The sequence below is a fragment of the Ictidomys tridecemlineatus genome, chromosome 5 (assembly GCF_052094955.1).
Source record: "Ictidomys tridecemlineatus isolate mIctTri1 chromosome 5, mIctTri1.hap1, whole genome shotgun sequence".
NCBI classification, from domain to species: domain Eukaryota; kingdom Metazoa; phylum Chordata; class Mammalia; order Rodentia; family Sciuridae; genus Ictidomys; species Ictidomys tridecemlineatus.
In genome coordinates, this window is record NC_135481.1 from 193,725,154 (window position 1) to 193,749,172 (window position 24,019).

Genomic DNA, 24,019 nt, shown 5'->3' on the forward strand with positions numbered 1-24,019 from the left:
GAATAATCCACTCAGCCATACTGCAGATGAATGAAAAATGCCAGTGTTCTTCTAGCAGCGGTTCAAGTATGGTATTTGCTGTTTCCCTTCAAGTACTATATGTGATAGTCCATAATTTTTTTTCAGTCAGATGACTACTTGTATTCATTTTAAAAGCAATAATAGAATATTTTAAATAATATTAATATTATTTAAATAATATTAATTATTTAAATAATAATTATTTAAATGATATTAATAATAATAATAGAATATTTTAAAAATTGGCTGGGGATGTGGCTTCGTGGTTAAGCGCCCTTGGGCTCAATCCCCAGTATCCAAAACAAAACAAGAAAAATTCAATACTGTAAATGAAGCTTTGGTCACACCTAGCGTCATCCAATGTGCCATTGCGGCTCTGTCCTTCCAGTTGCTCAGACTAACCCTGGGAGCTGTAGTTGCTGCGCCTCACACTTCACAGCCCCAGACAGCCGAGTGTCAGCTCAGACCTCTGCACCCAGCCTCCGTCACAGCTGTCACCTCAATAGGTGGCTGAGGCCTCTTTCGGGCAGTCGAAGGAGCTTCCTGCCTGCGGTCTTCTCTCGGGTCCGGCCGTCCATCCTCTCCTGCTCTCGTCTGCCTCCCTCCCTGCTCTTCTGTCCACGCCTCCCTCTTTGCTTGCTCTTCCTTCTGCCTCGAGGCCCACCCTCAGCATCCTTAGGTCACAGTCAGTCCCTCGCCTCCTTCAGTCATGCCACCTGGTGACAGTAATTTAAAGCTTAGCCCTGCCCTCCATCACTTGCTGCAGAACGCCAGGCTCTCCCGTACCCTCGGCTCCCGTTCGTCTGGGCAGCCGTGGGCCTCACCACGTGGAATCCACAAGAGCAGGCAGCGCTGTTCTGTCACTGCCTGTTGCCCAGGGCCTGGAGGAGCGTCTGACACACACGGGGGTCAGCTACGTACTCTGGTTGGATTAATACTGGCCTGTGTCCTACTCTTAGGGAAAGACTGATGTATACTGGGAAACCTCTCATAGTCTTGGGTCCCTCTCTGGGCCTCTCTTCACAGTTACGTGGTAAGTCCTACTGAGAGTCTGACCAGATGGAGAACCAGCATTCAAGGCATAGGCAGCTTGTAATTTGTCTGGATTCTGAACTTCACCCCCCCCAAAAAAAAAAAAATTATTGCAAATGCCAGAGAAGATGGGGAAGGGTGGAGTCCAGCAGGAGAGGTTGGGGGAGCCCTAGTAGAGAGGCTCCATGCCCAAGCCAGGAAGAAGGTTGGCGTCCCCCTCCCACGCCCACCCTGCAGGCCCCGGGGCCCAGGGTCTCTTCTGGAGGACACCTAAGCATGGCTCAGGCCTGTGTGGACTTAGGTCCTGTGGCCTGATGCCGGGTGTTGCTCTCCTGAGCTCCTAGCCGAGACTTGGGGTTTTTGGAAAACAGGTAAATTAGAGAAGCGGCTGCCACCTTCCACGTTTTCTCCAGTCAGGAGAGCAGCTAACGGGAGCAGCTGGCAATGGAACATCTTATCCATGGCACCTTCGCTGGCTCTTGGTTGATTAAGTAAACACCATTTTCATTTGATCTGTCCACGGCTGCTTTTCCTCCTAATGTCACTTGAGCGTCATTCAACAGGTGAGCATACCCTTTGCCTCAGGAGTAGGTGTTCGTCCAGGCCTAGTGCCACACACTGGGACCCAGTGACTCGAGGCCGAGTTCAAGACCAACCTGGGCAACTTAGTGAAGAAACACCTCCACCAAGCAAAAGTGGAGAGGCTGGGGGTCGCTCAGTGGTAAAGCACCCTGGGTTCAGTCCCCAGTACCAAAAAGAGAAAGGAAGGGAACAGAAGAAGATGTCATGAGAGCAGAACCAAAGACGCAGCCCGTCTCCGACAGGATACGTGGTGGCACTTGGTGTGGGTGGTTTTCATCGCACTCGTGACCCACGCGTCAACACTTGGACATGTAAAAATGGATGAGGTGTGTCAGATGGCTGGGGTTGGGGTGTCCAAGTTTGGTTATCCAGCCCCGGTCATGTCACCTGTCACAGAACACGAGCTCCTTCCCTCTGGTGGTGCTAGTTGTTGTGAGTGGCTCGTCTGAGGCGGGACAGCCGGCAGGAGCTGTTTGCATGTTGGCCTCCCCGTCGCAGGTAGTGTAACAAGAGCCGGCTGTGGGCTCGCAGTCCCCTGTAGTTGCTAGTATCTTGAATTTCTTTCCATTTATTTTAGGAGTAAAAGTCCCTCGCAATTTCCGACTGTTGGAAGAACTCGAAGAAGGCCAGAAAGGAGTAGGAGATGGCACAGTTAGCTGGGGTCTAGAAGATGACGAAGACATGACACTTACGAGATGGACAGGGATGATAATTGGGCCTCCAAGAGTAAGCGTCGAGCTACGGCTATAAATGTCAATGTCTTAAATTCACTGTGCCTCCTTTTAAAAACACACTAGCCTTATCGTGGAAAAAAGCTCACCCATGGTATATTTTCTGAAATGTGGCTATTCTTTTTTGACCAGTTTCAGTTTATATATGTGAACCTCCTCTGATGCTGTTTAATCCCTCTAAATGGTAAGCACGAACCCGTGGAGACTCAGTGTGAATTTACATGTCTCGTAGTCAGTGAGTTGAGATCTTTGAACCCTTGGATGTCCTTCAGAGCAAGCTATCAAAGAACCCGGCTCCTGGTCTAGCCAGCAGCCCCGAGGCCGGCACAGAGGGATTGGGGAAAGCCTACAGGCTGTGGTTTCGCCTCCTGGTTTCCCGGGTCTGCTGTGCCTGGGTCCTAGCCCGAGGGGCCGTTCAGCAGAGGTCTGGCTTCTGTCTGTCCCTGTGCTCTGTTCCAGGCACTGATAGGGCCAAGTCCAGAGGGTGGGGAAGGTGACCTTTCAGCTCTGTGATGGCAGTTGCCAGCGTGGCTCTCCTGTGTGTGATCGCACTCCATCTCGCAGTTGAGGAGACAGACCAGGGGATTGAAGTCACTTGCCCAAAGTCACATAGCTGCTCGGCCATGTCTGTGTGACTGGAGCTTGTGCTCCTCAGTGACCACCTGCCACATTGTTCCCCGTGGTTGTGTTTTGAGAGTTCATTTGTCACTATCATAGAATCGCCCAGAGCGCTCACTACCATAGTGACTTGACGTAGAAGTCAAGAACCAGATTCCTGTTAACATGACACTCGTTTCAGACAGGCTGTGGGAGATTTTGCTGAATGTGCTTAAGGATGACGCCATCCACGCCTCCTCTTAACTGCCCACAGGCTCTGAGTTTGCACTGTGGGGTGGAAGGACGCGGGGCGAGGCCCAGCCCGAGCAGGCAAGAGCCCAGCTCACTGTTGGGGCGCACTGACTTTCATCCTGACCCTTGGCACTCGTGGTGCTCGGCACCTAAAAAGCCACTTCATGTTGCTTTTTGAGTCATTTTTGTGACCCTGAGTTTTGTGGGGTGTGTACATTTGATGATGTGCTTATTCGTTTCTTTATCCTCTTTTTCCTATGAAGAAGTCTTGTTTTCCATTGAGATGATTTTCTTTGCTGTCTCTGAAAGTTCACTATACACTTTTGGCTTCTTCTGCATTTCTTCTCTTAAGAAAGGTTTAGGATTGTTGAGGATGAGACCCTTCTTCCTTGTCCTTATTCCCAGAGGACCTGGAAATGACTCAGAATGGGATAGTTGTTCAGTGGAATTGTTCAACCAGTTCCCTCATTTATAGTTCCCAGAAATAAGAAAATCCTCGTGCACAACACTGTGAGTCCACTGAATACCACTGAATTAACATACTTAACAAACAAAAAAAAAAAACAAGCCAGGCGTGGTAGCACATGCCTTTAATCCCAGCGACTCAGGAGGCTGAAGCAAGAGGATCACAGTTCAAGGCCAGGCTCAGCAACTTACCAGACTCTGTCTCAAAATTAGCGATATAAAGGACTGGGGGTATGTGTGGCTCAGTTGTAGAGTGTCCCTAGGTTAAATCCTAGTATGAGGGTTAGGGACAGTCGGTAAGTTCTACTGGGAATATTCTATTCCACCTAGAGCAGCTTGGGTTACCCTGAGTTTCAATTTATCTCTTTCCAAAGGGGAATAAGTTTTAGTAAGTAGCTATAGATGCCAGATGCTTTCCATATATCTATTTGGTAAAAAGGTTTATTGAGGTATAAATTCCTATATTATAGAATTCACCCTCTTAAAGTGTATAATTCAATGGTTTTTATCACATTAGTTGTGCAAATGTCACTATTTTCATCACCCCAAAAAGAAACCCCCTACTTATCAGCAGTCACTCACTACCCCCTACTTTGAAACCTTGACAGACATTAAACTACTTTTGAGTTCTACGAATCTGCCTCTTCTGGACATTGCCTATTGGTGGACACCATGTGTCATCTTCTGGGTCTGGCTCCATTGGCCTGTTGGAGTGTCTCTCAGTACTTAGCTCCTTTTATGACTGAATATTTTATTGTACGGATACACCATATTTTATTTATCCGTTCATTAGTTGATTGCCATTTGACTTGGTCCCTGGAGCTGTGTAATGATGGTGGGAGCCTCTGTGTGGACATGGAAGCTCAGTTCTCCTGGGGATGAGCCTAGGGGTAGAATGGCTGGTCAGGTGGCAGTGGTGTCTCTCGTTTTGAGGAAGTTTGCCGGAACTGCTGTGCCGCTCTCCATCCCTCCTAGCAGGCGTGGGGTTTCCGTTTCTCACATCCTTGCCCATACTTTTATCTTATTGTCTATCTTTGTACCCCTGTACTTTTGATTAACCTTTGGTTCTCCAAGGTTAAAAACAAAAGTCATAAAAGGAACTCTCTGCTTCTAGATGTGGCCTGTAACCAGTCAGTTTTATGAGTCTGTAGTTGGCGTAGTAACATAAAGATTCTAAATAGAACACTTGAGTAACTCAATTGTCTTACCCAAGAGAAAGTCTTCTATTAAAATTTAAAGGCAGGGGCTGGGGATATAGCTCAGTGGGTAGAGCGCTTGCCTTGTGTGCTCAAGGCCCTGGGTTCAATCCCAAACACCACCAAAAAATTATAGAAGCCAGGGGCTGGGCACATACCTGTTGTCCCAGCTGCTAAGGAGGCTGAAGCAGAGGATCACAAGTCAAGGCCAGTGTGGGCAATTTAGACCCTGTCTCAAAATAAAACTAATAAAGGGCTGAGATAGGGGCCGGTGGTAAAGTGCCCTAGGTTCAATCCCTAGTATCAAAAAAAAGAAAAGAAGAGGCTGAAACATGGCTTAGTGGTAAAGAGGATCCCTGGGTTCATTCCCCAGCACTGCAGGGGGGTGGAGGGGACGATGCTGAGGATGGGGCCCAAAGGTAGAGCAGGCGGTTAGCATGTGCCTGGAGCTCCATCCCCAGCACCATAATTTTTTTTTTTTTTAAGACAAGGCTGGGGGTGTGGTTCAGTGGCAGGTGTCTGCCTGTCATGCACAAGGCCTTGGCTCAATCCTAGCACCCTAATAAAACTTTTTTAAAGGCATGAACCATGCGATGTAGTAATTCTGCTAGGAATTCATTCCCAGCTTTGCCTTTGCAGTGCTGAAAGGCAGTGTACCAGCACTTCCTGCAGTGGCCAGTAACAACAAGACACTAGAGATGACCTCCCAGCGTCCTTAACAGAGCTTACTATATGCCACTTAGTATGTCTGTCTCCTTCTTCCCATAGCTGAGGTATAATGGTCTCTCTGTGGCATTTAAGTGGCAGAAAGTCCCCAAGCTGTACATAGAGTAGCCTGCAGTTGGGCGGGGGCGGGGGGAGTCGTCTGTGTGCCACTGCTGGGCGCTCAGAATGTCTTTGAAAGAACACATAAGGAGCTGGTGACATAGTGGGCCTCTTCAGAAGGAAGTGGCGGCTTGGCCAGCAGGGGGAGAAAGTGAGTGACACACACACACACACACACTCTCTCTCTCTCTCTCTCTCTCTCTCTCTCTCTGTCACACACATGCACATCTCACACATACTTTTTTTTTTTTTTTTTTTTTTTACCTCTTTTGGAAAATTCCTCTGATCCTCAAAGCGAAGCTTCCCATCTCTGGCAGGCTCTGGCACATACGGCCGTCCACAGCACCGGGTGTGGACTGTCTTCTTTGTAGCTAGTCCACAACAGTCCGCTGGCCTGGTGCTGCACTGGACATTCTTGTTGTTGTCGTGGGGTTGTCCTGTGCCTTGCAAGATGCTTAGCAGCATCCCTGACCTCTACTCACTAGGTGCCATTAACACCCCTGTCCCGATTGTGACACCCGTAAATATCTTCAGAAAACGCTAAATTAAATTCCCCATGTCCCTGGCATGGGGGCAGAAATGGCCCTGAATAGGAAGCACCCTCAGGCCTCCTAAATGCAGGTGAGAGCCCAGCTGTGTCTGTGCACATGCTCACCCCACAGTGCTGCGCCCATGTCCGGAAGGGCAGAGCATGCCTCCCAGGGCACAGGAGGAAAATGAAAGCTCGTCCCAGTTTGGTCAGTCCCCACAGGGTGAAGCTCTCGGCAGGGGGCACACATACCTACCTGCTCTTTTGAAGAAAAACAAGACCAGCTGTGCATGATATTTTGCAGTCAGGTTTTTTCTTGAAGTTAGCAGATGGTGGACATCTTCCATATCAGTGCACATTGGCCTGTCATTTTAAACAGCTTTCAGTTATGTGACTGACACCTGAATGTGTTATAAAAAGTCTCAGCGATTTTGAGCATATAGCGCAGGAGGCTAACTTCATTCTCCTTAACACTCTGCATCACTCAAGAAATTATAACAGATTTTCCCCCAGCTTCGAAATATAATCGAACAGTAAAAGTTGTATACATTCAGTTGCACAGCTTGGTGGTTTGGTACATACACATTTTATAATGATTACCTCGTTCAAATTAATCAGCACATCCGTCACCACAGTTGTGTGTATGCAGTGTGTGCGTATCTTTTTTCTTGGTGAAGACTTTTAAGATGTGCTTTCACCAGGTGTTGTGGTGCACATCTGTAATCCTAGCTGCTTGGGAGGCTGAGGCAGAAGGATCACAAATTGGAGGCCAGCCTAGGCAAGACCCTGTCTCAAAATAAATTTTTTTATAAAGGCGCTGAGGTGTATTGCAATGGCAGGGCGCTTCCTGCCATGCATGAGGCCCTGGGTTCAGCCCACAGCACTGAAAAGGGAGAGAAGACGTCCTTTCTTAGCAAATGTCAAGTAAAAAACACAGGTTGTACGTCAGATCCCCAGGATTTGTGCATAACTGAAAGTTGGTCCCTTCGACCCTTTTCCCCCACATGCCAGCTCCCAGCAGCTACCACCATGCTACCGTCTGCTTCTGTGAATTCAGGCTTTAGATTCCACATACTAGTGAGATGGCACAGTATTGGTCAGTGTCTGACTTATTGAGCTTAGTTCACTGTCCCCCAAATTCATCCACGTTATTGCAGGTGGCAGGACTTCAGTCTTTGTGGGCAGATTCGGGTGTTCTGTCCCCCCTTGTCCCTTCAGCCTTTAGTGGACACCCGGGTTGTTTGCACATCTTGGTCTTGGGACGATGCTCAGGGAGCAAGAAGGAGCCTTGCAGATCCTGCTCTTACTCCTGGGCTGCTGTTTGCACCAAGGGCGGTCAGTGTAGGGAGCTGCTCAGCTCGTGTGGCCTGGAAGGGCACAGTGGGAAAGCGGGACCGCCCGCTGGGCAGGAGGACCCTGGCCCTTGAGGGCTGCCCACAGGAGCTGGGGTCGGCGCTGACAGGAGCAGCCCTCCTCCACTTCATGTCAGGCCCCTGCGTACGACTGGGGGTTTACTCTTGGGCTGCAGGGCATTTGGGGGGCACCAGGACTGAAGTATAGAAGTGAGCAGCACTGCTGCAGGGGGCCTGTGGCCCCAGAAGGATGCCACCTAGGGGGGACGAGGGAGTGTGTGCAGGGGACACTGGTGCCTGCCCGCCTCCCTCCCTGCTCTGGAGCCTGCCTGGCGCTGCGGACTCTCCTCCTCCTCCTCCTCCTCCTCCTCCTCCTCCTCCTCCTCCTCCTTTTCCTCTTCCTCCTCCTCCTCCTCCTCCCTCCTCCTCCCCCTCCTCCCCCTCCTCCTCCCCCTCCTCCCCCTCCTCCCCCTCCTCCCCCTCCTCCTCCTCCTCCTCCCCCCCCCTCCTCCCCAATAAGGTTCTGCCAGGCAGCGACACAGGAGAGCCTGAAAGACAGGAAGAGGTCGAGGGGACTTGCTGTGTCCTGTCTCCCCTTCCTCTGTGCCCTCAGTGACAGCCCTTCCTGCTGGTGTCAGCAGTGGTCCAGCCCACGGCATCCCCTGCCCTCCCGCCCCAGGCAGCAACCAGGAGCAGCTCCTGGGGAGGCCAAGTCCGGCTGTTGGGACCTCTCCCCAGGCCCCAGGCTTCAGTTCTATTTTCGATACCTATTGTGCTGTCTTGTACCTAACCACCATATTGTCCCCACCACTTGTCCCCAGTGTAACTGACCAGCAGTGTTGCAAGTCTCTGCTGCCCCTTTCTGTGCACTTACCTACTGTCTACATCCTGAGCCACTCAGATCCTATCTGTCTACTTATTTATTTAGACACTGGGGATGGAACCCACAGGTGCCCTACCATGAAGGGTTTTTGCGTTTTTGTTTTTTTTTTTTTTTGAGACAGGGTCTCACTAAGTTGCCGAGGCTGTCCTTGAACTTTCTATCCTCCTGCCTCAACCTCCCGTATAGCTGGGATTATAGATTGTGTGCGCTACTGTGCCCAGCAAGTCTTCTCAGGCTCTGCAGAATGTCCCTCTGAGGATCCACCCTCCATTCTAACACAGCATGTGTCATTAAATGTGATCTGTAGGGCTGGGGTGTAGCTCCCTGGTGGAGTGTGTGCTTAGCATGCATAAGACCCTGGCTTTGCTCCCAACAGGCATACAAACGTAATTTGTATGTTACTATATAGATTTAGAATCGAGGCAGCAGGTGGCTGGCTGACCTAATGTTGACCTTTTTGTATGTTTGGGTTTTATTTTTGCTGTACCCTCTTATGTTTCCTATGTCGCACACTTTGTTGTTTCTCTCCTTTGTTGCAGCTCTAGGGATTGAACCCAGGCCTATCTGCATGCTAGGCCCACAGTGGCTGCTGCGAAGGTACACTCCCAGTCTTTTTTACATTTGATTTTGAGACAGAGTCTCATTAAGTGGGCCAGCCAGCTGGAACTTGCAATTCTTCTCCCTCCGTCTCCTAAGTAGCTAGAATGACCCACAGGTGCCAGGCGCCTGCTTACATTTTAAAATAAGTTTTGTTTCACATGCTTTTAGGTTCCAGAAGAGTAGTAAAGGTGGTGCAGAAAGTTCTGGAGACACTTCCCCCGTCCCCCGTGTTGGCCTGTAGTGCTGGCCAGCATGGCGCAGCCCCTCACAGCCAGTGAGCCAGCGTCAACAGTGGTCATCCAGTGAAGCTGCACTTTCCGTTCCTGGTCTCCACCTCTGACCCTCATCCTCCGTGGTACTGGGTCATGATAGCCCGAGCTCCTAGGGCTCCGGCAGTTTCCCGGGTGTTCTGATGTCCCTGACTAGAGGAACACTGGTCCCGTACTTTTGGGATCTCCTTGGTGTTTTCGGAGGTCCGACTGGGCTGACTCACGTAGGTGTGTCTTAGGCCCAGGAAAAGCTTATGATTCCTAGGCTCTGGGCAGTGGTGTGATGGGTAGAGTGGCCTGTGTAGGGGCAAGGAGGAGGGGACGACTAGGAAGTGAGGTTGCCAAATTATGTTGTTACCTAATGCACCAATTAAAAAAAAAGAAAGAAAGAAACAGACTGCACAGATCGACCCCAATTTGGAGGAAGGTGCAGTCACTGCTGTAGGTGGTGCACGATGTGCTGAGTCCTGGCCTCTGTCTGCATGTGTGTGGACATTCACAGCATGCGGTTGGTCCTTTGCAGGTGGACTCCAGTTGCCTGGCGTTCTAATGTGCAGTGGGCGGCCACCCGCAGGACACGGCAAGGAGGGGCTCGCAGCTCTGCACCCCCCTCCCTTCTTTGTGGGCTTTGCAGTTTGACATTTGATCTATGTCATCAAAATGGACAGCATTTCATGATCACATAATCTTTTAGGTACATTTTTTTTAAAACATTTATTTTTTTAAATTTTAAGTGGACACAATATCTTCATTTTAGTTTTCTGTGGTGCTGAGGATCGAACCCAGGGCCTCACGCATGCTAGGCGAGCGCTCTGCCCCTGAGCCGCAGCCCCAGCCCTTTTAGGTACATTTAATTGGCACAATTGTCCAGGTCACGAGTTCCAGAAAGCAAATGCGGAGTCGAGAGCGAGGTTCCTTCCAGAAGCCGTGTTCGGGGGCTCTCCCCAGGCGCGCTCTCCCCTGGACCGAACCCTCCAGCAGGCCTGGGGGGCCCTGGGGACAGAACACGAGGAGGCAGCGCAGCCCCGCTCTCTGGGGAGGAGGTCTTGCGAGGCTTCTGACTGGCCTTCAGGTGTCGCGCCCCCTGGGCCTGAGGCAGGTCACTGTGTTCCAGTGAAAGGGCCACTTGAGCTCGGTGGCCGGAAGTCCTTAGCTCTTTCACTGTTAATTAGGTGAGTGTGGGCATTTTAGAATTCTGCTTTGTGGCCTGGAGACGAGTGTCCCACCCCTGTGGATGAGTGAGCCCCGCAGGTGACCCGGTTGGTGTTGCCAGCACTGTTGGGGGCCGGGCTGCAGCTCTAGGGTGGGCACTTGCCTGCTGTGTGCAGGCCCTGAGTCCCATCCCCACCAGAACCGAAAGGGAGGCCGTGTCCGTCGGGCCCTCTTCTGCGCCTGCCTTAGTCACGTTTTCTGAGAGAACTTTTTTTCCTTTGAGGAAACATGAAGAGTGCAGAGCGCAGCGTCCCTCCCAGGGCCAGGTGTGGGCGCTGGTTCCCATGGTCTTGCTGGTGCTGCCTCTAGTGGGCCCCAGTGGAGCAGCCTGGCGTGGTTGGCGGGCTTAAGCCAGCGGAGCCTGTCCCCTGTGGGAGCAGATGCAGGGGGCAAGAAGAGCAGAGGCTGGGGTGGGTCCAGTGAGGGGCTGGTGGTGGAGGCGGCTTCTTGGAGAGGGAAGTGGTGGCCTTCGGGTGATGGGGCTAGGGGAAAGGGACTTGGCTGACCCTTAGGGGTTTTGTGGGGTTTTTTGTTTAGTTTTGTTTGGTGCTGAGGGTTGAACCCAGGGCTGCTTTACCGCTGAGCCACATCCCCAGTCCTTCTTGTTTTTAATTTTGAGACACGGTCTTGCTGGCCTCAAACTTGCAATCCTCCTACCTCAGCCTCCTAAGTCACTGGGATAACAGGTGTGACCACTGCGCCCCATAGCTGTTAGTTCCTTGCCTGCACTAACCGAGTGGGGTGATGGTGGCAGCACTTCCTAGGAGGGGAGAGGATCAGGCGGGCAGTGGGTAGGTAGCCAGATTAGAGCTTTGGTTTTGTTGGTTTGGGATCCCTAGGGACACAGCTGGCTTCAATGGGTGTAACATGAATGACTTCCGGATCTTAAGATACCTTTCGGGTTTTGTCGGGAGCAGTCTACACCACGTGTTCGGAGGTGTGGGGAACATGCCGCAGGTGGGCGCTAGGGCGTGACTCGGTGGTGAGAGCTTGCCTGGCACGCGGGATGCCCTGGGTTCCATCCAGGGAGAAGGAGCCTCTGTGGTTCTTTTCCCCCGAGGACCACTAGGTGTCGCTGTCCACAAGAGCAGCGTTTGCACAGCGAGACTGCTGAGAGGGGTCACAGTGGGAGGCACACCTTCAGTATGGTCTTCAGACAAGGACACCAGTGTGGCTTAGAGTAGGACAGAGAGTTAGGGACTGGGTGACTCCTGAGCTGGGTCTTGGGGGTGATGGGCGAGGCCAGCAGTCTTGATGCCCTTGGTGGCCGGTAGGCACTGGGGAAGGTCCCTGGTGTGGACATTGGACTTCCCTGTGCTGCTCAGCAAAGACGTAGTTGGCATTTCTAAAAGGACCTGTGACCTCCTCTGCCTGACCCGCTGCATGTCTGTGGTCCCTCGGGTCACTGTGCCTGCCAAGGGAACAAATACGGAGGGAGGACGACGCAGGCCAGTGGAGACCCTGCATAGGCAGAGCCCAGCCCCACGGTGACGGAAGGGGAGCGCCTGGCCTGAGCCCAGCCTGTGCTTCATCTGAAGTTCCCTTGAGCCGTGGCCAGTGTCACACTTTGCACATGGTGGTGTGCATTGGCTGATGGGCCTGGGGTGAGGGGACAGTTAGCGCAGCTTCTGGAAGGAAGAGTGCCCCTCACATGCCATTCCCCAAGAGCAGGGCAGGTGTGCCAGGGACGGGCGCAGCACAGGCCCCCGGGTAGGGCTTGGCCACACTGGCTGGAAACGTCCTTGATCCCCCCTAAATGTCCTTTACTCTCCCGCTCAGGGAGGAGTTGCTGCCGACTTTCCCCGGCACTTGAGTTCCTCATCAGGAGTAAATGATAAATGGTCTTCAGTGAGTTCTGTCTGTCTGAGTTCCTTGTCTGTAACTGCCTGACATCTCTGTGCCCTTTCTTTCCAGACAATTTATGAAAACCGAATATACAGCCTTAAAATAGAATGTGGACCTAAATACCCAGAAGCACCCCCCTTTGTAAGATTTGTAACAAAAATTAATATGAATGGAGTTAATAGTTCTAATGGAGTGGTAAGTTGCGCTTTCTGTCCCCACTTGTCCCTCTGGGCTGAGAATTGCTTTGTACTTAACACCAGGGGCCTTTGGAGGTTGTGTCCGAGTGCCTGTGTCCCAGCCGTGTCCACCTGCCCCTCGTGTCACACTCACCCTGGCCAGCACTGCTGCGCACTCGAGATGAGAGTTCACTCGGTCCCTGCGCACATGAGGAGATGAGGCGGGAGACCAGAGGCCTTGCCCACAGCGCCACCTCCTGGGCCTTAAGCCTGGGATGTGATATTTTTATCTTTTAATAACCTTGCTTTTTTAACTGATTTTTAGATTTGCACCCATAAATCTGAAATCCAAAATGCTCCAAGACCTTTTTTGTGCTGGGGATGGAACCCAGGGCCTGGCGCATGGTCCCCTGCCACCGCCGCCCGTCAGCCTTTCCTGTATGTGCTGCTGGCAAAGGCGTGTCCCGGTTCTTGCCCACGTTAAGATCTGCCAAATCTGGGCCCTTGGTGGACTCAGAGGACTTGAAAGAGTCAGAGGCGCCTCATGCTTTGGGTGCAGCGTTTATGTGTCTGGGCCACCTGGCGTCTGGGGAGCGCTGTGCCGGGTGGAGAGACCTGGCTCTGGGGGGGCTCTGGCCACTGCAGCGCGGGTGCAGGCCACCATGCCTTTGCTGTTCATGCTGCCTGGCATCATCTTTGTCATCTCCTGCCCGGGCATAGCATCCAGGGCCCAGGCATGGCCACAGCTGGCCCACAGCAGGTCATTCTTGTCCAGCCAAGTTGGGCAGGGTGTAGTCCTGCCAAGGGCCAGTGTTACCCTTGCCTTCTCCCAAATTGGGACACAAAGGAAAAACAGTGGCTGGAGGAGGGGGCCCTGCACAGGGGTATCCTGCATGTCAGGTATGGTTTTGTGATCAGCACGTTCAGCTTAAGAATTGCGTTCTCCCCAGCTCTTGCTGTGGCTTAGCCCAGGCTGTTGGAGACCCTGAGAGTAATTTGGTTTTGTTTGCCTTTTGTAGGTGGACCCAAGAGCCATATCAGTGCTAGCAAAGTGGCAGAATTCATATAGCATCAAAGTTGTTCTGCAAGAGCTGCGGCGCTTAATGATGTCTAAAGAAAATATGAAACTCCCCCAGCCTCCGGAAGGACAGTGTTACAGCAATTAATCAAAGCAACGCCACCAGCCCTCCCCCATTCGATTTAAGCAGTCTTCATTCTCCACCGTAGTAAATTTTCTAGATGCGTCTTGTAGACCTCAAAGTACTGGAAAGGAAGCTCCCATTCGAAGGCAATTTATCTTAAGATACTGTAAATGATACTAATTTTTTGTCCATTTGAAATATATAAGTTGTGCTATAACAAATCATCCTGTCAAGTGTAACCACTGTCCGTGTAGTTGAACTTCTGAGATCAAGAGAGTCTATTTAAATTGATTCCCATCCTGACCGGTGGGGCACATCTAACTCAACTGTGAAAAGACACGTCACACAATCACCTTGCTGCTGATGATTCGGCCTGGGGGCCCTGCCTTCTCCCCCCTGCCCTGCCAGCCCTGGGACAGCCCTCCAGCAGAGGCTTGCTAGAGTAGAGCAAAGATTTCAGGTCACACCCTGGGGACTGCTGCTGGGTGTGGGGTGCTTTGCCTGCACCCTGGTTACTTTCTTAAGTCTTAAATGACGCCCTTTCCAAGCCATCGTCCTGCCCCACTCTCCTCCACTCCTGTCCTTGGCCGAAGCATAGATTGTAACCCTCCGCCCCCTTTGAAATTGGCCTTCGCGAAGAATTCAGGGCTTTCCCCCTCCCCCACCTTGATCGAGGGGTGCTGCTTTTTTCCCTCCTCCTCAACTCCCTTGTCCACCTTCACCACCCGGCACTCTCCACCGCCCCCCTGGCTTGGCCAGAAGCCATCAGGTCAGGTTGGAAATCTCTGACCTCCTCCTCCACATTTGGAACCACGTTTGACCACTTTCCACTGGCCCAGGAAATGAGCTTTGGGTCCTGGGTCCTGCCACTCTGCTGTCACCCTCAGCCGACGCATCTTTGGCCCAGGTCTTTGTAAGGTGGACAGGGCAGTCCCCAGGGTGACGTAGCCTGCTGGTCCCTCCGTTTAGACCTGCAGGAGGCCTCCTGGAGAAGCCTGTGAGCACACAGGGCCTCTGGACTGTTCCCTTTCCTGTAATGACGTGGCTCTCAGACGTGCAGAAGGGTGAACAGGGCTCCCTGTGGGGCGCGCCTGCTATCCCCGCAGGCCCAGGGTGGAATCGGACAACTGGAACTAGAGGAACCTGGACCCAGCGCAGATACTGGTTTTGGTGCCGCTGCCTCCCAGGTGCTCAGCAGGGACTGAGGAGGAGCTGGTGTGCACAGCAGCTCCCAGCGTTGGCGGGGCCTGGCCTCCCGGCACGTTGCTGCACCTCCCACTTTTCCTGTTCAGGACCACTGTGCTGAGACCCGATGCAAACAAATAAAGGCAATTCATGGTGTTCTGAAGGGTTTATTTTTTTTTTCTTACTATTTTGTGTAAAACCACCTTTTGAAGCAGCAACTATCAAGTCTGAAAAGCAATGGATGTTCCCATTAATCTATTTCTGGGGGAAATCTTAGTTCTAAGGATTTAACATCCTGTAAGTAAAGTTTAACCTAACAGTATTCCATAAGCAGCCTTTTTCTTGTCAGACCATTGCCTGATTTTAATATAATAAAAAGTGTGCATTAATATTTCACAGGCTGTGCTGTTCTTCCTCCTGGCATATTAATTTGGCAGGTATTAGTGCTTCAGACGCTTTGGGACTCGTTGGTCCTTTGTAGAAAAAATACTTAGGATTTTTGGGCCAACAGGCAAAAGTCAGGATTCTTACGTAAGTGCTTAATTATATATGAGAAAGCAAATTTCCACAGAGTACAATATTTTTGTAATGTTACTATCCTACTAACACCATAGTTTCTTCTAGGGATCTAGGCATCGCACTTGATTGAGTTCAAAGTTCATGTTCTCAATAATCAAGTCAATTGCAAATGCTTGCCTATAAAAATTGTTTTTCATTCAAGAACTCAAAACAGGCAGTGGGCTGGATTCGGCCCCTGGCTCCTACTTTGCCAGCCCCTGGCCCAGAAGATAGTAGTTAAAAAGCACGTTCTTCACAGGTACAGGGTGCGGTGCTCGTGCCTCTAATACCAGCAACTCGGGAGGCTGAGGCAGGAGGGTCCCCAGCTCAAGGCCAGCCTGGGCAACTCATCAAGACCCTGCCTCAAAAATAGAATGGGGACGGAGCCCAGTGGTGGAGCACTTGCCTGGCATACTCAAGACTTGGGTTCCATCCCCAGCACCCCCCAAAAAAGAGGAGGAGGAACATAAGCAACCTCTGGTTGGCCAATAGCAAGTCATCAGTAGGTCCCCGAAGCCGAGATGGGGCGGGCCCTGGAGCTGGCCCTGTCTGCTGTCCTGTCTGCCCTCCTCAGCTCTCGCCCTTCCCCTCAGGAGGCCCCAGGGGCGCCTTCCAGGACCTGTCCCTGCTCTGCTGCCTCATCACGTCCAGGAAGGACCTCGAGGCCTTGGCACTGGGGTTTCGTGCCCTCACTCAGCACAGGAAGTCCCTGGGAGAGGGGCCTTTCCTGCAGCTTCCTTCTCCCCCAGACACCAGCCGCCTGGGAGGGCCCACCATGGCTCTGGGCTGCCCGGCTCCAGAGGAGCTCTGCTTCCTCCTGAAGACCTCCTGCGGCCCCCGCTGTGCACGCAGCCTGCGGAGGCCCGGGGGGACAAGGCCCTGTGCACAGGGTGTGCAGTGTTGCTCAGGCCAGGGACAGTCACAGAAACTGGAGACGAGACAAATTCTATGTGAGATATCCAACACTTAGTTGTCACTCAGCTTTGTGCCCTGTGTAGGACTGTGACCACACTGAGGTCCTTCAGCTGCCCCTTGAACTCCCTAGATGGTCCATGTGGTGCCCTTTGACCTCCAGCAGGTCTGGGTTCCGAGGCCAGGCAGGAGCGCCTGTGGCCGGCTCTGGAGGGGAGCGAGCTCACCACTGGAAGGACACAAGATCTCCATCAGCCCGTGTCCCTAGCGAGGCAGCCCCGCCCACTGTTGGTGAGAAACCATTCGCTGTGATCCCTAAGGGTCAAGAAGCCAAGAGTCTGTTCTGAGGTCTCAGAAAGCAGGGGGTGTCTGCCAGTTGTCATAGGAAGTGAGGTGGCAGCCACACAGCCGGGAAGAACAGGATCACGCGAAACCAGGTGAGCCAGGCCAGTGGCACAGGCCTGAGATCCCAGGAACCCTGGAGGCTGAGATGGGAGAACGGCAAGTTCAAGGCCTCAGCAGCAGCTTAGTGAGACCCTGTCACAATAACTAAAAAGGGGGCTGGGGCTGGGGCTCAGCAGTAGCGCACTTGCCTGGCGTGCATGAGGCCCTGGGTTCGATTCTCAGCACCACATATAAATAATTTTTTTAAAAATAAAGGTCTATTGTGGCTGGGGATGTGGCTCAAGCGGTAACACGCTCGCCTGCCATGTGCGGAGCACTACATAAAAATAAAATAAAGATGTTGTGTCCACCTAAAACTGAAAAATAAATATTAAAAAAAACAAAGGTCTATCAATAACTAAAAAAATATTATAAAAGGCCAGGTGCAATTGCAATCCCAGCAGCTCAGGAGGCTGAGGCAGGAGGATCACAAGTTCAAAGCCAGCCTCAGCAATTTAGCAAGGCCCTAAGCAGCTCAGTGAGATCCTGTCTCTAATAAAATACAAAACAGGGCTGGGGATGGGGCTCAGTGAATGAGTGCCCGAGTTCTATCCCTGGTACCCCAAAAATAAAATAAAAAGGGCTGGGGATGTGGCTCCAGGGTAAAGTGCCCTTGGGTTCCATCCCCAGTACCGGAAACAAAACCCCAGTTAATAAAGTACTCGCCCCTCCCCTTAGCTGGAGGCCACATTGGTATTGTCCTGGAGGCTCCAGGGAGCTGGGCAGAGCTGCCCAGGGCAGGGAGGGCAGAGCCGTGGTCACCCTGTGCCCCCAGCCTGCGCCCGGCCACTCCCCCTCTCCCCCACAATTTCTTTTTTACTCACTGGGCTGTGGCTTCACTTTGCTTCTGCCCTGCAAGTGTCTCCCTGGGTCCCACAGAGCAGCTCGGGGACTCTGCCCCGTGGTTTTCCAGGGCCACAGTGCATACAGGGCCAGGCCTTCCGTGGAGCACGGAGGGCGGCATCTGCCTGGCTGCTGGCGGGGCCCCTGCGTGTGCCTGGGAGCAGCTTCTAGCTGGGACGTGGCATTTTTTTTTTTTAAGAGAGAGAATTTTTTATTTATTTTTTAGTTCTCGGTGGACACAACATCTTTGTATGTGGTGCTGAGGATCGAACCCGGGCCCCACACATGCCAGGCGAGCGCGCTACCGCTTGAGCCACATCCCCAGCCCCTGGGACGTGGCATTTTGAACTCTGACATATTCAAGTGGCCTGCAAAGTTGTGGGCTCCCTCCCACCAGGTGCAGGCTGCATCCCTGTCCCTAGTGCCCGCCTCTCCTGGGGCTGGACAGGGTGCTCCCTGGGTCCTGTGCCACTCCTCAGGGGTCGGTCTGCCAGCACCCTCTGGCTCTGTTTGGAGTCTGAAGTGGCTCCTTGGCTTGACAGGACTGGCGGTCGGTGGCCACCCTCGGGCCACGCTGGGCTTGCAGGGGCTTGCAGGCCTGCGCATCAGTCCGCGTGCGCCTGGGGAGCTCTGGCCTGGGCCCCGCCCTTGGAAGCCTGGAAAGTGGCCTCTGCCCGAGTCCCGGGATGAGGAGGCTGTGAGCACCTGGCCGGCAGGTGGCGGCCCCACACCCACCAGCCTTCCAGGGCTGGGGCGGGCCTGTCCCACGCGCCTGGAGCCACAGTGGATCTCTAAGCTGACACCAGAAGCAGCGCCTCCAGTGCCCCCGCCCTGCCACCCTAGCCTGGGCCACTGTCACCTCCCTGGGTGCAGCTCAGCCTGATTGCTTGGTCCTGCCTTACTCCCTGCTGGGCACAGGTCAGGGTGTGTGACCAAAGGAACGAACCGCCCAGCCCTGCCCTCCTCTCCTGTCAGGCCATTGCCAGTGACAAGGGAAGGATCCCACGGTCCTGCCTGTGAAGCATCCTGCGGGGCTGCTGGGGGAGCTGGGTGGAGGGACAAACAGAAGGACTGGCTGAAAAGTGTCGCTGCAGGAATTCTGGGAATCAGCTCAGAATCTGTTCTGGCCAGCAGCCCTCAGGCCTGTTGCAGGCCAGACGTGGCAGGACCCCGTCCTGTCCCGAGGGGCGAAGGTGGAAGCCCTGCTCAGGAGGGCCCCCCTCAGACTCCTTGGCACCAGCAGGATCTGGGAAGGTGGGGGCCAAGAGGCGGAGGAGCGGGCCACCTGCCTTCAGCCCTGGAGGACACCTCTCCTCCACTGGGGCTTCCAGGGCGGTTCAAAGAGCCGCGGCAGGGCTCCCGGGAACAGAGGCATGCCCAAGGACAGCCACCAACGCTACAGTGACGCCACCAACCCCACCTCAGGCAGGTCACCAGTAGGCGACTATCAGTCCTGGGTGGTGGCAAGGGGGGTCCCTTCCCCAACGCACTTGGAGTCAATTGTCCAGAATCAAAAGCCAGTGAGTGCTCAGGTGTGGCCAAAGCTCGCCGTGAGGTGGGAGTGGCCGAGCTGGGGACAGGCAGCCTTATCGCCGTCCCTATCACCGCGATAGTGAAGTTTGCAGACTACCTGCCCCCCCTCCCCGCTGGGACGTGGGCTGCGAGGGCAGGGACGGCCTATTGTGTCTGTCCCCGCGTCCCTGCTGGCCTGGCGTCGCCGACAGTGGCGCGGGTGGTCTGGACGTGGCGGGAGCCGAGGTCCTGCCAGCTCTGCCCTCCGACGCGGGCAGCCCCCGGGCTCAGACCCTCTGCCTCCCAGCTGTGCCACCCCGGGCGGGTTCCTGAGCCTCTCTGGGCCGGTGGGCGCCCCGGGGCCCCCAGGCTCGGGCGGTATTTGAGGCGGAGCGGGCTTCTCACCGTCCTCGGCTCACAAATGGCCGCTGTCCCACTGCGCGGAGGGGACACCGGGCTGCGGCGCCCGCGGAGGCCAGCGGAGGGCGCCGGCGCGCTGCGGACCGACGCCGGCCACGCGCCCCTCCTGCCCCGGGGCTGGAGGAGGGGACCGACCGGCTGCGCAGGCTGAGCCCGGGGCGCGCGGTTTCCCCGCGGACCCGGGGCAGGCGGAGCCACCCGGCCATGCACGGGGCGGGTCGCGCTTCAAGGCTGGGGGCCGTGGGCCCGAGCACGGGCAGCGACCGCCCTGGCCTCACTGTACCCGACGAGCCGGCCACGGGTGGGTGTGCCGTGTCCGCTGCTTGGTGGCGGTGCCTGGAGGGCCTCTGGAGGAAGGTGTCACCTCTGCCCATCCTCCGCCGCCCAGCTCCCGCACGCTCCTGCCCCTCCTGCTCCTCCCAGCCCCTCCCCGAACTCCCCCCTTGGAGCTTTTCGCTCATTCCTGCATTTATTGAGTGCTTGCTGTATGCCAAGCCCAGCGCTGGGGAAACAGCCAGAACAAGTGAGATAAAAATCGGCCTCTAGTGCACATCTGTGATCCTGGGGCTCCGGAGGCTGAGGCAGGAGGATGGAGGGTTCAGACAGCCTCAGCTGCTAAAAAAAAAAAAAAAAAAGGAAAGGCCGAGGCTCCTCCACAACAGGGAGAAGGCGGCCAGAGGAGCTGTGGCCTCTGCAGCCCCCTCTGCTGGCGCAGTGGCCCAGGCCAGGGCCCAGTGGGGAGTGGACACTGGCCCCAGGGCTCTCTGAGCTGCGCCCAGCCAGGAGCAGGGGTCTCCCCTCCGCTGCACCCCGGCTGCTGTGCTCCCCGTTCATATTGGGGGTGAGTCCCTGGACTGGTGCCAGGCTCTGTCCTCAGCTCTCTTGGATCCCCGACCTGCCTTGACGGCGCTGACCTTGGGCAGGCCACCATCGGCCCAGGCCAGCCCTGCCCCTGCAGTCCCTCCCCTCCCCTCTGGGCCCTGGCCCTCAGAGGCCTTGGGTCCCTTGGAATGTGATTCTTTTTCTTCCCAGAAAATTCCGGCCAGGAGACTGGGCTGGCCACTTCCGGCCACACTGCCCTCACTGCCTCCCTGACCCGCTCTTCACAAACCTGACGCTGCTCAGTCAGAGGACAAAGCCAGACCCGCCTCCCCTCCGTCCCCGACCCCCTGACCGTGCCCAGCTCCAAGAATCTGAGTATGAACACCCAGGACCCTCAGCTGCCTGGACACTGCCCTGGACAGCGATCCCCAACCCGGGATGCGCACTTCCAGGTTCATCTGTCCAACCAACAGCATCATCATTACTGTGCCGTCTTCGTCAGGGTCATTATTGCTTTTGGTGGCTCTGGAGAGGGAACCCAGGGCCTCGCACAGGCTAGGCAGACCCTGCACTGAGCCCCACCCAGCCTCCAGGGACATTTAGTGAGCAGCTACTGTGTTCCAGGCACAGAGTGTCCAGCAGGGAACAGCAGGCAGAAGCCCCTCTCCTGGGCATGCAGTGGCCTGCAGAGGGCCTAGGGAGACGGCGGGTGACAATACGCTGGAGGAGGATGAATCCAGGAGGGAGACGGAGCCATGGGGGTGGGGTCAGGAGGTGGCATTTGAGCAGACACCAGGAGGAGGTCAGGAGTGAGTCCTGTGACAGCTGGGGAAGAGGAAGCAGCCCGAGCAAAGGCCCCGGGGCAGGAGCTCACTGGACTCGGAGCAGCAGCCGCAGGCCAGTGTGGCGGGAGCTGAGTGGTGGCTGGGGGTGGGGGCAGAGGATACAAGTGACAAGTGACAGCAGGAGGCAAAGGGACAGAGGGTGGGGCTGGCTGGGGTGTTCCCAGAGGAGGTGGTGAGCAGTGGGGTGCCTCAGAGCCCGGGGCTCACAGGGGCTGCAGAGGAGGGAGGGACCTGGCCCAGGAGGACTGAGCGCTGCCTTTGAGCCGCCCAGCAAGAGGGATGGAGGAGCTGGCCAGTCCAGAGTGACCTGGGGACGGACCCAGAGTGGCCCTCATGGAGAGGTGGACAGGGAGGTCCAAATCAGCTCCCCAGAGGGGGGTGTGGCTGGAAAGAGAAAGGGCAGCCCACCTCCGCCCTCCTGCTGGGCTCAGGCCTGTGCCACGCAGCCCCGGGTCCGCTGGCACCGACAGGACGAGTCCAGGCACACAGAGCCGGGTGACTCGCCCAGGACCACAGCTCTGAGCCACACGGTGGAGTCCAGCCCTTCCCTGTGGGACCTAGCGGTGTCCCCAACACCACAGCCCATCGGCCACTTCCAGACCTGTCCCCGAGGCCGCGCCAGCTCACTCTGTGCTGAGCCTGAGGGGCCCACGCCCTGCCCGGCTCTCCTTCCAGGCAGTGTGCAGTGCTGAGCCCACTGCACAGGGACACGGAGGCTCAGAGAGGTAGTGTCACCAGGTCAGGGCTGGGACCAACCCAGGACAGCAGCATCCGGGGCCCAGCCTCTGTGTCCAGAGGGCTTCCTTGGGCCCAAGGGGGGTGCTGTGAGGGGACGCAGCGGCTAGGGACCCTGCCCGGGCTCCTGAGCACCACATTCTGCAGCGACTCCCTGAGACCCCAGCCCCAAGAGAGCCCCAGCTGGAGGCCACGGCACCCGCAGACCCTCCCACGCGCCCCCAGACCAGAGGCCAGGCCTCCTTGCCGCCCCTCGGGAGCCTGTCGCCCGGGGAGGCCTGGACCTTGGGGGCTCACGCGGCCAGGCCCCGCCACCTCAGTCCCCAGGGCTCCCGGGGCCAGAGCCGCCAGGAAGGCAGCTGCTCAGTGCCTGTGACCCCAGGCTGCGGTGGCCTTGCTGTGTGGGCGGGGGCAGGTCTGGCCACTGAGCCCCACCCTCAGCCCTTTTAGCTTCTTTAAAAGAAACTCGCATCCTCCCGCCTCAGCCTCTCAGTGCAGGGATTTCCCGTGTGGCCATGCGCCTGGCTCTGGTTATTTTTATGGGACGGTGCACATCACAAAATGCCACCTGTGTCCCCAGGTCTGTGTCTTCCTCGAGCCCAGTTCTGAGCCAGGGCTGCTCCGCCTGGGAGTTGGGCCGTCACCACCGTCACCAGTCACCACCGCGGGGCTCGCTCCGGTCAGTCCCCTGGGCGAGGCGGTGCCTTGGACCTGTCGCCCCCCACGTAGCTCTGCTCTGTCCTCGGGACGGGGGGCAGAGCAGGGGCACCTTTGGATTCAGGGCGGAGTCCCGGCTGGTCCCTCTGCCCCTCAGCAGGTAGAAGGGGGTCCGTCTCGTGGACAGCAGCTGGAGCCGACTGACCCATTTTTAAGAAGGGGGCTCCTCAAGTTCTCGCCGTTGTCTCCCTGAGAGTTGGGGTCCCCGCACTCCCATGGGCGTGCACATGGCTGCTGCAGTGGCGGCCGCCTGCTGGGGCGCCTGTGGGAGGCGGGTTCCCCAGAGGGACCCGGCAGCCTCGGCCCGTGCCCTGGACTCAAGCCTGGGTCCTCCCTGGGGGTGGGCAGTGGCCAGCAGCGGCCAGTCTCCAGGCCCTCCCTGGGCCAGGCCCTCCCTGGGGGTCCTGGGAGGCCCCGCACTGCTCTTCCCGACGCCCACGCCCACTGTGGCAGGTGTCCTGCCCACCCGTGAGGGCCTCGCTCTCCACGGCAGCTCCTGTGGAGCCCAGTGGCCATCCCCCGATCACAGAGGGGACATGGAGGAACAGCAGGGGGACGGACACTCAGCAGAGCCGGGGAGTGGGGCTCTTTCCCTGCATCCTGCTTCCTCCTGATTTCCAGAGCCACAGCAAGAAGGACTAAGGGCAGATGGGTCGGGAACTTCCCTTCCAACTTCCCAGCTCTAGGCTGTCCCTGAGGGTGCTGGGAGTGGCCACTCAAGAGCATGTCTCTGGTGGCTTCAGAAGAGAGGCCTGAAGTCACTGGGTGAGGACACAGGCTTGGGTGGCTGAGGGTGGGACAGGGTCTGCAGGACCTCATGTCCCAGTCCCATCAGCCAGACCAGCCCTCGGAGCCCCTCACACCCCCTGCCATTGCCTGAGCCCCCCGGTCCCCCAAATGCAAGCCCAGCCGCGTCCCAGCGAGTCAGGCTTAGGAGAGGGGCTATCCCAGGCCCAGACACTGACCCGGCCCAGCCTGGGCGCTGCCGGCTGGGTGTGCGCCAGGGCCTTGTGCTGCCAGGCAGGCACTGACCGCCGAGCGCTGTGCCGGCTCATGGCTGCACTCTCCACAGCATCAAGGGAGGTGTCACTGGCTTTGGGGGCGACCCGGGCAGCTGTCCCCCCCAGCTTCTGTCCCTGTCTCCAGCCTCCTTGGCAGCCCCCAGAGCCAGGGCAGACCCCGGGCTTGGAGAGGGCAGATACAATGGCTCCCAGAAAGGAGACTGCCGGGCACCTGTGCCGCTCAGTGGTCACCAACCGGGGCTGGGGTGGCCGCGGGGAGCCTGCCCAGCCTGCGCCAGGCCCTGGGCTCCATCCC

General features: G+C 55.8%; 1 protein-coding gene across 6 annotated transcripts in view; it reads left to right on the top strand.

Annotated features, from left to right (window-relative positions):
* Ube2v1 (ubiquitin conjugating enzyme E2 V1) overlaps window positions 1-15,057 on the top strand; it is a 30,377-nt gene extending 15,320 nt beyond the window's left edge. For 4 of the 6 annotated variants that reach the window (XM_078051938.1, XM_078051941.1, XM_013358595.4 and 1 more), the window contains exons 2-4: window positions 2,213-2,361; window positions 12,461-12,586; window positions 13,587-15,057. In XM_078051938.1, coding sequence (XP_077908064.1) covers window positions 2,213-2,361; window positions 12,461-12,586; window positions 13,587-13,733 — 422 coding nt within the window. In that variant the 3' untranslated portion in view covers window positions 13,734-15,057. Of the gene's footprint in view, window positions 1-2,212; window positions 2,362-2,531; window positions 2,551-12,460; window positions 12,587-13,586 lie in introns of those variants that run through there. The other 2 variants (XM_040275524.2, XM_078051940.1) reach the window with 2 other exon arrangements.
* Window positions 15,058-24,019: the final 8,962 nt, after the last annotated feature.